Below are 15,838 nucleotides of genomic sequence, written 5' to 3'. Positions count from 1 at the left end.
CATCATATCTCTACCATTATATCTCCACCGTCATATCACCACCATCATATCACCATCATATCACCATCATATCACCATCATATCTCCACCATCATATCATATCACCATCATATCACCATCATATCTCTACCATCATATCTCCACCATCATATCACCATCATATCTCTACCATCATATCTCCACCGTCATATCACCACCATCATATCACCATCATATCACCATCATATCACCATCATATCTCTACCATCATATCTCCACCATCATATCTCCACCATCATATCATATCACCATCATATCACCATCATATCTCTACCATCATATCTCCACCATCATATCACCACCATCATATCACCATCATATCTCCACCGTCATATGTCCACCGTCATATGTCCACCGTCATATCACCATCATATCTCTACCATCATATCTCCACCGCCATATCTCCACCGTCATATCTCTACCATCATATCTCCACCATCATATCACCATCATATCTCCACCATCATATCTCCACCATCATATCACCATCATATCTCTACCATCATATCTCCACCATCATATCTCCACCATCATATCACCACCATCATATCACCATCATATCTCTACCATCATATATCCACCATCATATCACCACCATCATATCACCATCATATCTCCACCATAATATCTTCACCGTCATATGTCCACCGTCATATCACCATTATATCACCATCATATCTCTACCATCATATCACCACCATCATATCACCATCATATCTCTACCATCATATCTCCACCATCATATCACCACCATCATATCACCATCATATCACCATCATATCTCCACCATCATATCACCATCATATCTCTACCATCATATCTCCACCATCATATCTCCACCATCATATCACCACCATCATATCACCATCATATCTCCACCATAATATCTTCACCGTCATATGTCCACCGTCATATCACCATCATATCACCATCATATCTCTACCATCATATCACCACCATCATATCACCATCATATCTCTACCATCATATCTCCACCATCATATCACCACCATCATATCACCATCATATCTCTACCATCATATCTCCACCATCATATCTCCACCATCATATCACCACCATCATATCACCATCATATCTCTACCATCATATCTCCACCGTCATATCTCCACCGTCATATCTCTACCATCATATCTCCACCATCATATCACCATCATATCTCCACCATCATATCTCTACCATCATATCTCCACCATCATATCACCACCATCATATCACCATCATATCACCATCATATCTCCACCATCATATCACCATCATATCTCTACCATCATATCTCCACCATCATATCACCACCATCATATCACCATCATATCTCCACCATAATATCTTCACCGTCATCTGTCCACCGTCATATCACCATCATATCACCATCATATCTCTACCATCATATCACCACCATCATATCACCATCATATCTCTACCATCATATCTCCACCATCATATCACCATCATATCACCATCATATCTCCACCATCATATCACCATCATATCTCCACCATCATATCTCCACCATCATATCACCACCATCATATCACCACCATCATATCTCCACCGTCATATCTCCACCGTCATATCTCTACCATCATATCTCCACCATCATATCACCATCATATCTCCACCATCATATCTCCACCATCATATCACCATCATATCTCCACCATCATATCACCATCATATCTCTTCCATCATATCTCCACCATAATATCTTCACCGTCATATGTCCACCGTCATATCACCATTATATCACCATCATATCTCTACCATCATATCACCACCATATCTCTACCATCATATCTCCACCATCATATCACCACCATCATATCACCATCATATCACCATCATATCTCCACCATCATATCACCATCATATCTCTACCATCATATCTCCACCATCATATCTCCACCATCATATCACCACCATCATATCACCATCATATCTCCACCATAATATCTTCACCGTCATATGTCCACCGTCATATCACCATCATATCACCATCCTATCTCTACCATCATATCACCACCATCATATCACCATCATATCTCTACCATCATATCTCCACCATCATATCACCACCATCATATCACCATCATATCTCTACCATCATATCTCCACCATCATATCTCCACCATCATATCACCACCATCATATCACCATCATATCTCTACCATCATATCTCCACCGTCATATCTCCACCGTCATATCTCTACCATCATATCTCCACCATCATATCACCATCATATCTCTACCATCATATCTCCACCATCATATCACCACCATCATATCACCATCATATCACCATCATATCTCCACCATCATATCACCATCATATCTCTACCATCATATCTCCACCATCATATCTCCACCATCATATCACCACCATCATATCACCATCATATCTCCACCATAATATCTTCACCGTCATCTGTCCACCATCATATCACCATCATATCACCATCATATCTCTACCATCATATCACCACCATCATATCACCATCATATCTCTACCATCATATCTCCACCATCATATCACCATCATATCTCCACCATCATATCACCATCATATCTCCACCATCATATCACCACCATCATATCACCATCATATCTCTACCATCATATCTCCACCGTCATATCTCCACCGTCATATCTCTACCATCATATCTCCACCATCATATCACCATCATATCTCCACCATCATATCTCCACCATCATATCACCATCATATCTCTTCCATCATACCTCCACCATCATATCACCACCATCATATCACCATCATATCTCCACCATCATATCACCACCATCATATCACCATCATATCTCTACCATCATATCTCCAGCATCATATCTCCACCATCATATCTCTACCATCATATTTCTACCATCATATATCCACCATCGTATCTCCACCATCATATCTCTACCATCATATCTCCACCATCATATCACCATCATATCTCCACCGTCATATCTCTACCATCATATCTCCACCATCATATCTCTACCATCATATCTCCACCATCATATCTCCACCATAATATCTCCACCATCATATCTCCACCATCACATCTCCACCATCACATCTCCACCATCACATCTCCACCATCACATCTCCACCGTCACATCTCTACCGTCACATCTCCACCGTCACATCTCTACCATCATATCTCCACCATCATATCACCATCATATCTCCACCATAATATCTCCACCATCATATCTCCACCGTCATATCACCATCATATTTCTACCATCATATCTCCACCATCTTATTTCTACCATCATATCTCCACCATTGTATCTCCACCATCATATCTCCACCGTCATATCTCCACCGTCATATCTCTACCGTCATATTTCTACCGTCATATCTCCACCGTCATATCTCCACCATCATATCACCATCATATCTCCACCGTCATATCTCCACAGTCATACCTCCACAATCATACCTCCACAATCATACCTCTACAGTCATACCTCCACCGTCATACCTCCACCGTCATACCTCCACGTCATACCTCCACGTCATACCTCCACGTCATACCTCCACAGTCATACCTCCACCATCATATCTCCACCATCATATCTCCACCATCATATCTCCACAGTCATACCTCCACCGTCATACATCCACCATCATATCTCCACCATCACATCTCCACCATCACATCTCCACCATCATATCTCCACCATCATATCTCTACCGTCATATCTCCACCGTCATATCTCCACCATCATATCTCTACCATCATATCTCCACCATCATATCACCATCATATCTCCACCATAATATCTCCACCATCATATCTCCACCGTCATATCACCATCATATTTCTACCATCATATCTCCACCATCATATTTCTACCATCATATCTCCACCATTGTATCTCCACCATCATATCTCCACCATCATATCTCCACAGTCATACCTCCACCGTCATACATCCACCATCATACCTCCACCATCATATCTCCACCGTCATATCTCTACCATCATATCTCCATCATATCTCCACCATCATATCTCTACCATCATATCTCCACCATCATATCACCACCATCATATCACCATCATATCACCATCATATCTCCACCATCATATCACCATCATATCTCTACCATCATATCTCCACCATCATATCTCCACCATCATATCACCACCATCATATCACCATCATATCTCCATCATATCTTCACCGTCATATGTCCACCGTCATATCACCATCATATCACCATCATATCTCTACCATCATATCACCACCATCATATCACCATCATATCTCTACCATCATATCTCCACCATCATATCACCATCATATCACCATCATATCTCCACCATCATATCACCATCATATCACCATCATATCACCATCATATCTCTACCATCATATCTCCACCATCATATCTCCACCATCATATCACCACCATCATATCACCATCATATCTCTACCATCATATCTCCACCGTCATATCTCCACCGTCATATCTCTACCATCATATCTCCACCATCATATCACCATCATATCTCCACCGTCATATCTCCACAGTCATACCTCCACAATCATACCTCCACAATCATACCTCTACAGTCATACCTCTAGTCATACCTCTACAGTCATACCTCCACGTCATACCTCCAGTCATACCTCCACCGTCATATCTCCACCATCATATCTCCACCATCATATCTCCACAGTCATACCTCCACCGTCAAACATCCACCATCATATCTCCACCATCACATCTCCACCATCACATCTCCACCATCATATCTCCACCATCATATCTCTACCGTCATATCTCCACCATCATATTTCTACCGTCATATCTCCACCGTCATATCTCCACCATCATATCACCATCATATCTCCACCGTCATATCTCCACAGTCATACCTCCACAATCATACCTCCACAATCATACCTCTACAGTCATACCTCCACCGTCATACCTCCACCGTCATACCTCCACGTCATACCTCCACAGTCATACCTCCACCGTCATATCTCCACCATCATATCTCCACCATCATATCTCCACCATCATATCTCCACAGTCATACCTCCACCGTCATACATCCACCATCATATCTCCACCATCACATCTCCACCATCACATCTCCACCATCATATCTCCACCATCATATCTCTACCGTCATATCTCCACCGTCATATCTCCACCATCATATCTCTACCATCATATCTCCACCATCATATCACCATCATATCTCCACCATAATATCTCCACCGTCATATCACCATCATATTTCTACCATCATATCTCCACCATCATATTTCTACCATCATATCTCCACCATTGTATCTCCACCATCATATCTCCACCATCATATCTCCACAGTCATACCTCCACCGTCATACATCCACCATCATACCTCCACCATCATATCTCCACCGTCATATCTCCACCGTCATATCTCTACCATCATATCTCCACCATCATATCACCATCATATCTCCACCATCATATCTCTACCATCATATCTCCACCATCATATCACCACCATCATATCACCATCATATCACCATCATATCTCCACCATCATATCACCATCATATCTCTACCATCATATCTCCACCATCATATCTCCACCATCATATCACCACCATCATATCACCATCATATCTCCATCATAATATCTTCACCGTCATATGTCCACCGTCATATCACCATCATATCACCATCATATCTCTACCATCATATCACCACCATCATATCACCATCATATCTCTACCATCATATCTCCACCATCATATCACCATCATATCACCATCATAACTCCATCATATCACCATCATATCTCCACCATCATATCACCATCATATCACCATCATATCTCCACCATCATATCACCATCATATCTCTACCATCATATCTCCACCATCATATCTCCACCATCATATCACCACCATCATATCACCATCATATCTCTACCATCATATCTCCACCGTCATATCTCCACCGTCATATCTCTACCATCATATCTCCACCATCATATCACCATCATATCTCCACCGTCATATCTCCACAGTCATACCTCCACAATCATACCTCCACAATCATACCTCTACAGTCATACCTCTAGTCATACCTCTACAGTCATACCTCCACGTCATACCTCCAGTCATACCTCCACCGTCATATCTCCACCATCATATCTCCACCATCATATCTCCACAGTCATACCTCCACCGTCATACATCCACCATCATATCTCCACCATCACATCTCCACCATCACATCTCCACCATCATATCTCCACCATCATATCTCTACCGTCATATCTCCACCATCATATCTCTACCATCATATCTCCACCATCATATCACCATCATATCTCCACCATAATATCTCCACCATCATATCTCCACCGTCATATCACCATCATATTTCTACCATCATTTCTCCACCATCATATTTCTACCATCATATCTCCACCATTGTATCTCCACCATCATATCTCCACCATCATATCTCCACAGTCATACCTCCACCGTCATACATCCACCATCATACCTCCACCATCATATCTCCACCATCATATCTCCACACTCATACCTCCACAGTCATACCTCCACCGTCATATCTCCACTGTCATACCTCCACAATCATGTCTCCCCAATCATGTGGAGGCTGTGTTTCCCATGTTCAGTGAAATAGTCCACAGGCTATAAAAGACCTAATGTTGTAATGCTCAAAACTATACAAGTCTACATTTCAGAATCATCTCCATTGGCCAAGTATGCAGGCACATATAAGGAATTTGACTTCCTGTCCTTAATTGTGTTTTTTTTGCATTCTCGATGTACTTACCCGTGATGGCCATAATGTTTCATAGTTTTGACAGATGACAAGCCCATGGAAGATAATTACTTTTGTCATCTTCTGATTTCTAGCTCCTCACTATGGAACGTAAATGCACCATTGTGCACCAATAATGTAACCAGGGTGTTCCTGCAAAAGAGGGGCTTCCTCTCAGTAGAGGTACTATGATTTGGAAAAAAATGTTATGATCACAGAAAGCTGAGGAGTACTGAAAGTCACTTTATGTCTATTTGTTGTCATTGCAGCCCCACCACCCACCATTCACCACCCAGCTCGCGGCCCTGTTTATGACTTTCCAGCTTGTTAGATTTACAGTATGGCAGCCATTTGTAGGATTATACTTCCTATAAATGGTCCCTCACCAAATAAATGGTGTTTTTCTCATTCTGGCTACAGGAAAATCTCTCCAAAATTCTGATTTGGGGTGCTGTGAAGACCTTTACTACTCAGCGTTTGAGTTGTCCAAGACAGCAGCTCAGCCGGGGAGTGAAGACCCTCACAGAGTCAGGAAACCTCCTCTGAGATTAAAGATGTATTAGCTAGTGAATCCACCTGAGGACGACAGCTCGGCCCAGCGTGAGGCTCCCTAGAGAACGCCTTCACAACGTAAAGGGTCTCCTCTTCCATTAGCAGCCCTGTCAGCAGTGCAGCGGAAACCCCTGCTAACAACCCACGCCTGGCTGGATAATGAGCGTGCAGACAATTAGGAAGAGCCTCTAACTGACAGTCTCTTAGGTGCTGCAAGCCGGCCCGAACCATGGCAACCGCATGAAGTGCTTAATTAGTCACTTTTCTTCTTGAGGATGCGACAAGCAATCTTCATTATTGTAATGAATAAACATGAGCAGAGCTGTTGGATTAGAGCGTCGTTCAGGACCACTAATGTGTGTCAATACTGAAGACACTTTCATTACGTTTAATTGGGCAGTTTCCTGGGGTACCTGTGAGGGAAGTCGGGGGTGGAAGGGGCTGTCACTTGTTGTTTAGAAGTAAAACAGCATGTGTCTTTCCTCACTACACTTGCAGGATAGTCAGGCTGCCTATTTGGGCGATTACAGTTTATGCTCACAGACAAAAAAATATATTAGACTTGGATTGGAAATGATGGAACTAGTTCATATTGGGGAAAACAACCACAGTATTATTTAAAAAAACAATATGTTATGATATGCGAGTAATTATATCCTGCAGTGATTTAATTTTAATTTTAAGATTGAAGTTATCATTCTCTGTCAACCTATGATGATAAGATCTGGGTAACGAAACTCAAAACTTTGAGTACCAGCCAAAATGCATCAAGTGTGAAAGTGACATTCTGAAGAAGTCAAAAGGGATTTTAATGAGTTGAGACATTTCATTTCTTACACACTTACTGATTAAAAGATGGGAAAAAGGTAAACTGATGTTCTTTCCATTGACTCAAATATGTATTAACACTTTCACTTAAAGAAACTAACACAGTCTGTGTATATCCAGCCAATTAGCAGGAAAACATTATGAACCTGTAACAAAGTCAATAACACATTGTTCTTTTTAATAGAGGTGTTATCTGTTGTTCTAATTATTTATTATTATTATACTATATTGATCCCTTAAGGGGGAAATTTGTCTCTGCATATAGGGAGCAGTGGGCTGCCAATGACAGGCGCCCGGGGAGCCGGGGGTTCAGTGTATTGCTCAGGTACACTACGACACGTGACACGTTCCAGTTGAGGATTGAACCGTTGACCTTCCGGTTCCCAGACAACCCTCTTAACCCAGTGAGCCACGGTCGCCCCCAGATGAGCATCATTTCACCCGGGGGAAGTCAAAGCTTTGTGGCCATAGATAGCTTACAACATAACCACAGCACTGTCACGTCACACTTTTAACTTCATGTTTTGCGGATACATATCCTCATTTTTACATTTCCTTGCTCGTGCTAAATTGCTCAGTTGTCAGTCTGTGGAGTTTTAGGCTGAATGTAGATGAAGGGGTGTCTGGGTAAATTAGGAGCCAGCAGGTGTGAAGCTCTTGTGCTAAAGTAGGAGACGATGGCAGTTTGATTGCACGAGGCCAGGAGAGACTTTGTTCTTTTTTCAGATATGCGAGAGCAGTTCATCTGAAGTTTTATTGCATGTGCCTGCCAAAGGCTTATCAATATATCATAAGACATGACAATGCATAAAAGTGCTTTAGTTCCCCTCATCCTGCCATAGCCAACTATAATGTAATAAGAAACTGGACCCATTGACGTACAGTGTTCTATTTCCATTTAGCTTTTCTAATTTACTGTACTTAGTTATAAATAAGCCGAGTAGTGATGTGCTGACAGAGTATAAAAGAAGATCAAATGTGGGACTGACTCATCGTGGATGATGGTTGGTCCATCGCGGGTGGCTGCCTCCTCTTTAATGACGTTGATGAGCTCGAAGGTGCTGCTGACGGGCGCGTCGGGCTTCGGCCACTTGGGGCACTGAAAGTGCCGAACCTCTAAAACGTAGTCATCCTGGTGGACAGACGGAGAGAGACGGAGGTTAAATAAAGGATGTTTGGTTTACAACAGTTCTATTCAACTCATCCATGTTACTTCAGCTGTGAAACAAAACAAGGAGATTGAGAGCTTCTGCTTCTGATCGGGCTGGGAGAAGTATTCAATTCATGTATCTATTCAGAAGGAAAAGGCACAGGAATGAACATATCTGTACATGTGACAGTGGGAGGGGCTTGTGTCTAAAACCGCCATCCGTGCCATTTTCATCCTTTCTAAGGTGCTTGTTGGGTGGCGCTCCTCCCGTTACTAAGCAACCCAACCTGTGCTGTGATGATGAAGACGATGTGGTGTTTCAGCAGTAAGCCTCACTGACTTAACTAAACAAAGTCAGAACAAAACGATACATAGATATCCAGCACTGCAAATCCCTCACAGTAGCTTTACTGCTCCATTTGTCTGTCCCTCTGACATTTCAACCAGATGTTGTGACCTCATTGGACGGAAAGATTAATAGTCCGTGGGACAGATGGTAAAGTTTTGGGTAGCCCTGCAATAAAATAATGAACTTCTCCTCCATATATTTACCGTAGAGTAGACTGATATCTGCCAGCTGTGATTGGTTGTTCCTGGTCACATGAACATGCCAAAAGTTGAACTCATTCTATCTTGGGGCGCAGCTGTCATTCCTTGACGAATAAGAGTTTAGGAACGCATGTGAACAAAGGAGTTCTCAAATCTGAGGGAGTTTGGCTCTCAAGTGAAATTTACACACAAGCGATAAAAAACCTGAGTGCTAGCAGCTTTGAAAATAGTAAAGGGAAAGTCCCGTGTCCTGTGTAAATCTACAGACCCAGTTCCTCTGGAGGCTCAAAACATCCATCACACAGCATTCTGTCCTCAACCGCTCTAAAACTTGCACTGCATTTATGAATCGCTGCATGCTCACTCTCTGATCTGTGCCGTCCATCCACTGAGCCAGACCTCAATCATCACTGTGTTACTGAGCAGTGGACGGAGGGGAGCGTAAGCATGTTATTACTTAGTTGTTTGTATGTTATTAGTACTTCTGTCTGTGCACACATTATTTCATTTCACATTATTACAACATGTTGACTCATACTGTATTCATGCTGCCTTCTATTGTTCCACTATATTAGTGTGTTAGTGTGCTCATACTGTAGTCAGTATAGGTGCAGTTCAATCAATATGACCATGTTTTAGATCTCTCTCACTCACTCACACGCACACGCACGCACACACACACTGAGTCACCTGTGTAGCTTCCAGGATGAAGTCGTGGATGCTGATCTGTTCCTCATTGGACAGGCAGAGTCGGTCTTTACTGATGAGGGTGACAGTGAACGCCTCGCAGTTCATGGCCTCCTCCCGACTGGGCCAGTACACAAACTCATCCTCTGCCTGCAGTTAACATTGTCACAGCGTACCATTTTACTGTACGATATCTTTTATTACAAAATATATACTAGTGGGGAAAAAGATTTGTGTACATTTAAACTGTAATTTAAAAGCTATGAGTCACTTCAGTTGGATGTTCTTCCATTCATGCAGATTTCTTTTGTCTCAGGCGGATGTGATGAAAATGTTGATCTTAGCTGTGACCCAAGCTTTCAATTACAGGATTGTTAAGGTTACACTCAAGTGACCAGCTATCAGATATTTACTGCTTTGAGACACATTGTGGTGTGTGTGTTACATGTTTGTGTATGTGTACATGCCACGGTGTCCCGCTTTATTTCTTTTTATTCCACCCTGGTCCTGTGAGTACTCCACCAATTAAGCAATGCACTCCTATATTTTCAAACTTGTAGTCTTCAGCCCCAACCGATGCTGATTCAAGTGACATTACTTGAGGCAATTTATCAGGGAACGTAGTCCCAACACATCCTCAGGCCAAAAGTAGCTCCTAACTGGCCGAGTTAGAAGAAACCTCTTAAAATAAGGAGCATGTCAGTCCTAACTTAAGGACTCTGCACTACCATGACCCCAGAAAAAAACTGTTTGCAGCACTCATGAACTTAGAATATCTCAGCCGTCTGCAGGATTATCAATCAAACCAAAATGTGACAGTATATGAAATGCACAACACCACCCATTGGTTTCATGGCCATCGCTGCTTTTCCAGGTATAACTGCTGCTTTATGCTTCATCTCATCCAATTTGTGCTCCAGTGTTTTAATGAATACTAACTCACTGACTGGTCACCTGTCAACCAATCATTGTGAATGAGTCCTTTAAGGATGACTCTTAGTAGTTAGATACAATCTTTTGTGTACACAGCCCCTCTTCCGTCATGTCAAATTCCTTGTATGTTCAACATACCATGGCAATAAACGGTTCTGATTCTGATTCTGATTTTCATGCAGCTCAGTCCGGAGCCACCCGGGGCTTTATACAGTCCTCCCCACTCCTGTAAACAGACTTTGATTTATACATTCAGCACAGGTCCCCTCAGGGCTACATAGAAGTTACTTCTGCATTCCCTCCCTTCTGATCTTACTGTTTGTGTATATCGACTGATGTATGCATTTGCTCAATTCATATTGAGCCAAACCCATCATTGTCCTGTGCTTCAATGACTGTGGCATATGAAACCACTGTGGGACAGTAGGTTTGCATTCTCTACTCCGCAGGTTTTAAACATTTCCACACCACCATGTAACAGTCCTGCTGTCCCACTGCAGAGCCCAGAGGACACGGCATCAATAGGCAGACGTCAGCCTACAGTGTGTGCATGTGAACATGTGTGTGTGTTTGAATATGACTGTATGTGTAACTCCTGCCTCATAAAAGTCAGGTCACTGTGAGACGACGTGTGTGTGTATGTGTGTCTCATAATCCCTTAAACACAGGCTGAGGAGGCGTATAAATGCCTGTTGAAGTGGCAGATGGGACTAACTACAGTGTGTGTGTGTGTGTGTGTGTGTTTCCTACCAGTCCATGGTTGGCAGGCAGCATAACAATAATTTGTGCATTGTGGTCCCAGATCATTCTCCAGAAGTCCTTTGTGGTGTGGGGCAGAGGATGCTGGGTAATGATGAACTCATTACTCTGATAGTAACCCTGTAGAACAAACAAACAACAACAACAACAGGTTAGTGGGAGAGTTACACTTCAAACAGTGTAAACGCATGCTGTTAACATTACTGAGTAAATCTCCAGCTCATCTGCAGTCAGGAAGTAGCTTCATATTAAAGGACTAAACAGAGCTGTGAGGGTTACATCTAATTTGTGCTGAGCTGCTGTTATCTGAGCTATGATTTCACACTCTACATGAACAACAAGGTGGTGACCTCACCTCACAGCACATGGCAACTTAACCACCTGCTTTTTACAGGCTCTCAACTTCTCAGTTAAGCTTTAAAGGGGAACTCCTCATCTTTACCCACCAAGGTCAGTTACTACGCAGCTGGTGAGATAATATATATAGTGGTTCTGGAGGAGCTTTACTTCAACTCTGAGGAAATGACATGAACTCATCAGGATCATCTCGGCCGAGTTTCAGATCTTAAAGTTTTAATGGAAGTCTTGTATTACGAACTGGGTCATGCAGTGTGCCAGTGTGTGTGTGTGTGTATACAAAGGAGTACAACTGTAATACAGCATGTTGTTCCCTGGGAGAATGTCGCCACAGTCTGTAATACTGCAAATATATAAATATTGCAATACTTTCATCATTTTTTTTTTTTTGGTGATGTCATTAAATTAAACTATTGTTTCTCTCATGGACAAGTTATTTATAACTAACATGCTACATATGTGCGTGCGTTCTGGTTTGTATGTTTTCTCCCCCTTCAAATTACAATCCAGCCATTACAAAACAGCCTATCATCATACTGAACGATGTAAAGCTCGATATAAAGCTCACATCCAGTGTAAGACTCTGGTGCTAGCCTACAGGGCAGTGAAAGGAACAGCTCCTTCCTATCTCCAGGCCATGGTCAAGCCCTACACCCCCGCCCGACCACTTCGCTCTGCTGCCTCGGGGCGATCGGTTGCCCGTCGCTCAGAGGTCCCTGCGGCCGATCGACCCGGTCGCGGCTGTTTCCTGTCCTGGAATGAACTCCCCACTGACATCAGGACAGCAGAGTCGCTGCCCATCTTTCATCAGGCTGAAAACTCACCTCTTCAAGAAGGCCTACCCTGAGCCTTCCACTTAGCACTTACTTAGCATATATTGTATTCATACTAGCTTATTGCACTTATTGTATTCATATTAGTTTGTGGCACTTATTGCATTCGTTTGTTTCTGCACTGTACGTTGGCTCTGGTTTATGCTCTTAGATGCTTGTTTAAAAAAGGAGATGCACTTGTGACTTCTGGTGACGAGTTGTTCTCTCACAAACCGATGTTGAATACACTTATTGTAAGTCGCTTTGGATAAAAGCGTCTGCTAAATGACTGTAATGTAATGTAATAAAGTTGACACTGTCAGGTCCATTCTCCATCCATTGTGTGCGGTCCCTTGAAGAATTAGGATTTGGGAGTGACGCGGACATGAAAGCTAGTTTATCCGTCTTTCCTTTACAAGCAGGAAAATAATTTCTCTCTCATTATTTGAGAAAAATTCATATTTGTGTTGTCAAATTTCACTATGACCCTGAAATTCTGTCTCTTGTGTTATCATATACTGAATGCAAGCAAAATCACACTCTTTCTGATTGAACCAATCTATGAAGCTGCGCGCGCAAACATGACGCTCCCCTTGGGGCTAAGCCCCCCCTTTATCTGAATCCTAGAAACGCCCCTGCTTTCATCAGTGGGTCATAGGCTCAATCACCACTGTGTTCCCTCTTTCTGCGATAGATAGTGACTCAACAGTCATTCATTTAGATTCACATCTTTAAGGCTGAGCAGTGTTGAGCTAACATCATCATGAGCTGCCAGATCATTTGGGGATTTGGGCATGACTATAAAAAAGGGATGTAACCACGCCATTGATAATGACTGAGTGTATTTTGACTTGATAACCTGTAACCTGCTGTGAGTGGAACATCAAGGGGAGACTGGACAGATCAATGATTGACAGAAGAAGTGGAAGTGCTGACCATGACGTAAGAGGCGTTAATGTAATCGGTGCCTTTGATGCCGGGCAAAGGTGCTAGGCCGACCCTCGCTCGCTCCGCTGCTCACAGATAGACGGGGAGAGAGAGAGGGGGGGGGGGGGGGATAGCCATCATTAGAACAGAGCAATCACACTGAGAGGCCACTATGTGTGCATTCATCCATCTTTTTGCTGCTATTGGTTAAGTGTAGACAGTTCTGGGTAATTCTTGGCTGGTGATTCAGAGGAGAGTGAAACAGCTACTGACTGTCTGCACATTGTGTAACGGCTGCAGATAACAGGGAGGATAATGAGACCAGCCAGCCTGTAAACACTCCATACCCAGGCTTAAGATTATATTATAATATTATATTCTTATGCTCTTCACATGTTTAAAACCGATAGCAACTACCAAATGTTCAAATACATTTCAACATACAAAAATAAGCTTTCGTTCACATTACACAAAACCTGTTAACACGCAAATATGCACGACAAAACATGAACAACATCTCTCGGCTGCACACAACCGAGCGGCAGAGGAGTCCACTTGAAAAACATTCATCTTCAAAAACAAGCACTTCGTTATGACTTTAAACTTTTTAAGAGTTTATGAACTTCTGCCGCTTCACGTGTCTTCTTCTTGGAGCTTTACTGCGACTAAATGTGTCCCAGCGCAACATAGGATGTAAAAATAGTTCTGATCAAGTATAAATCCAAACAAAATCCATATTTAGGAAAACAAGTTGTACAAACAATAATATGTAAACAAGCATGTTAAATAATGACATAAATAATATTTATGGCCATTGAAAAAGCAAATCATCCAAATGTATGGTGACACAGCCGGGCTTTAAACACGTTGTAGTCGTGGTTGTCTGGAGGTACTGCATGCCACATTGTAGAATAACCTGATTTTTCTAAGAGGAGTTAGCTAATTGCATTTTACCACAAAATTCCAAATGGTAGGCAGGGCTCAACTATAATGAACGCCCCCTAGCCCAGGGCTAGTAGAACGCCACGTTGGGCTAGTAAATCTAGCAACTCACTTACTCGATCGGGCAAGTGGAGTAAAATAACCAAACACATCGTCTTTCTTGGGGAGCTGATGATGGAAGTTTTTAAGGAATGAGCCATCTTGTGCAGAAACAATCAGGCACTCATGAGGACATGGCAGCGAGTAAAGACAAAGTTTAGAAGCTGAAGCAAGCATTTCAATTACTCTGGGAACAGGAGGTTAGTGTGTGTGAGAGCAAGGCCAATACAACCTTTCTCAAAGACACGTCAACTTTGTGAAAGAAGTCTGGCATCTCACTTGCATGGCCTGTAGGATGGCTGTACAAACATGAGCACTAACTGATTACCGCAGAGTATCATGGTTCTAAACTGAAGTCTTTGCCGT

At 42.5% G+C, this 15,838-nt stretch overlaps 1 protein-coding gene across 1 annotated transcript in view; it reads right to left on the bottom strand.

The window, feature by feature from the left end:
- The window catches only part of LOC142955279 (receptor-type tyrosine-protein phosphatase gamma-like), a 542,528-nt gene that overhangs the window by 2,924 nt on the left and 523,766 nt on the right, over positions 1–15,838 (bottom strand). The window contains exons 24-27 of the mRNA XM_076096741.1: positions 14,441–14,517; positions 12,327–12,455; positions 10,647–10,793; positions 9,247–9,389 (exon numbers count right to left, since the gene is read on the bottom strand). Of these exons, the coding sequence (XP_075952856.1) occupies positions 9,247–9,389; positions 10,647–10,793; positions 12,327–12,455; positions 14,441–14,517 (496 nt within the window). The remainder of the gene's footprint in view (positions 1–9,246; positions 9,390–10,646; positions 10,794–12,326; positions 12,456–14,440; positions 14,518–15,838) is intronic.

Source organism: Anarhichas minor, unplaced genomic scaffold (genome assembly GCF_050575085.1).
Source record: "Anarhichas minor isolate MPS153535 unplaced genomic scaffold, ASM5057508v1 ptg000023l, whole genome shotgun sequence".
In the NCBI taxonomy this organism is placed as follows: domain Eukaryota; kingdom Metazoa; phylum Chordata; class Actinopteri; order Perciformes; family Anarhichadidae; genus Anarhichas; species Anarhichas minor.
The sequence above is the reverse complement of the archived record's forward strand: the minus strand, read 5'-3'. Positions and strand labels throughout refer to the sequence as shown.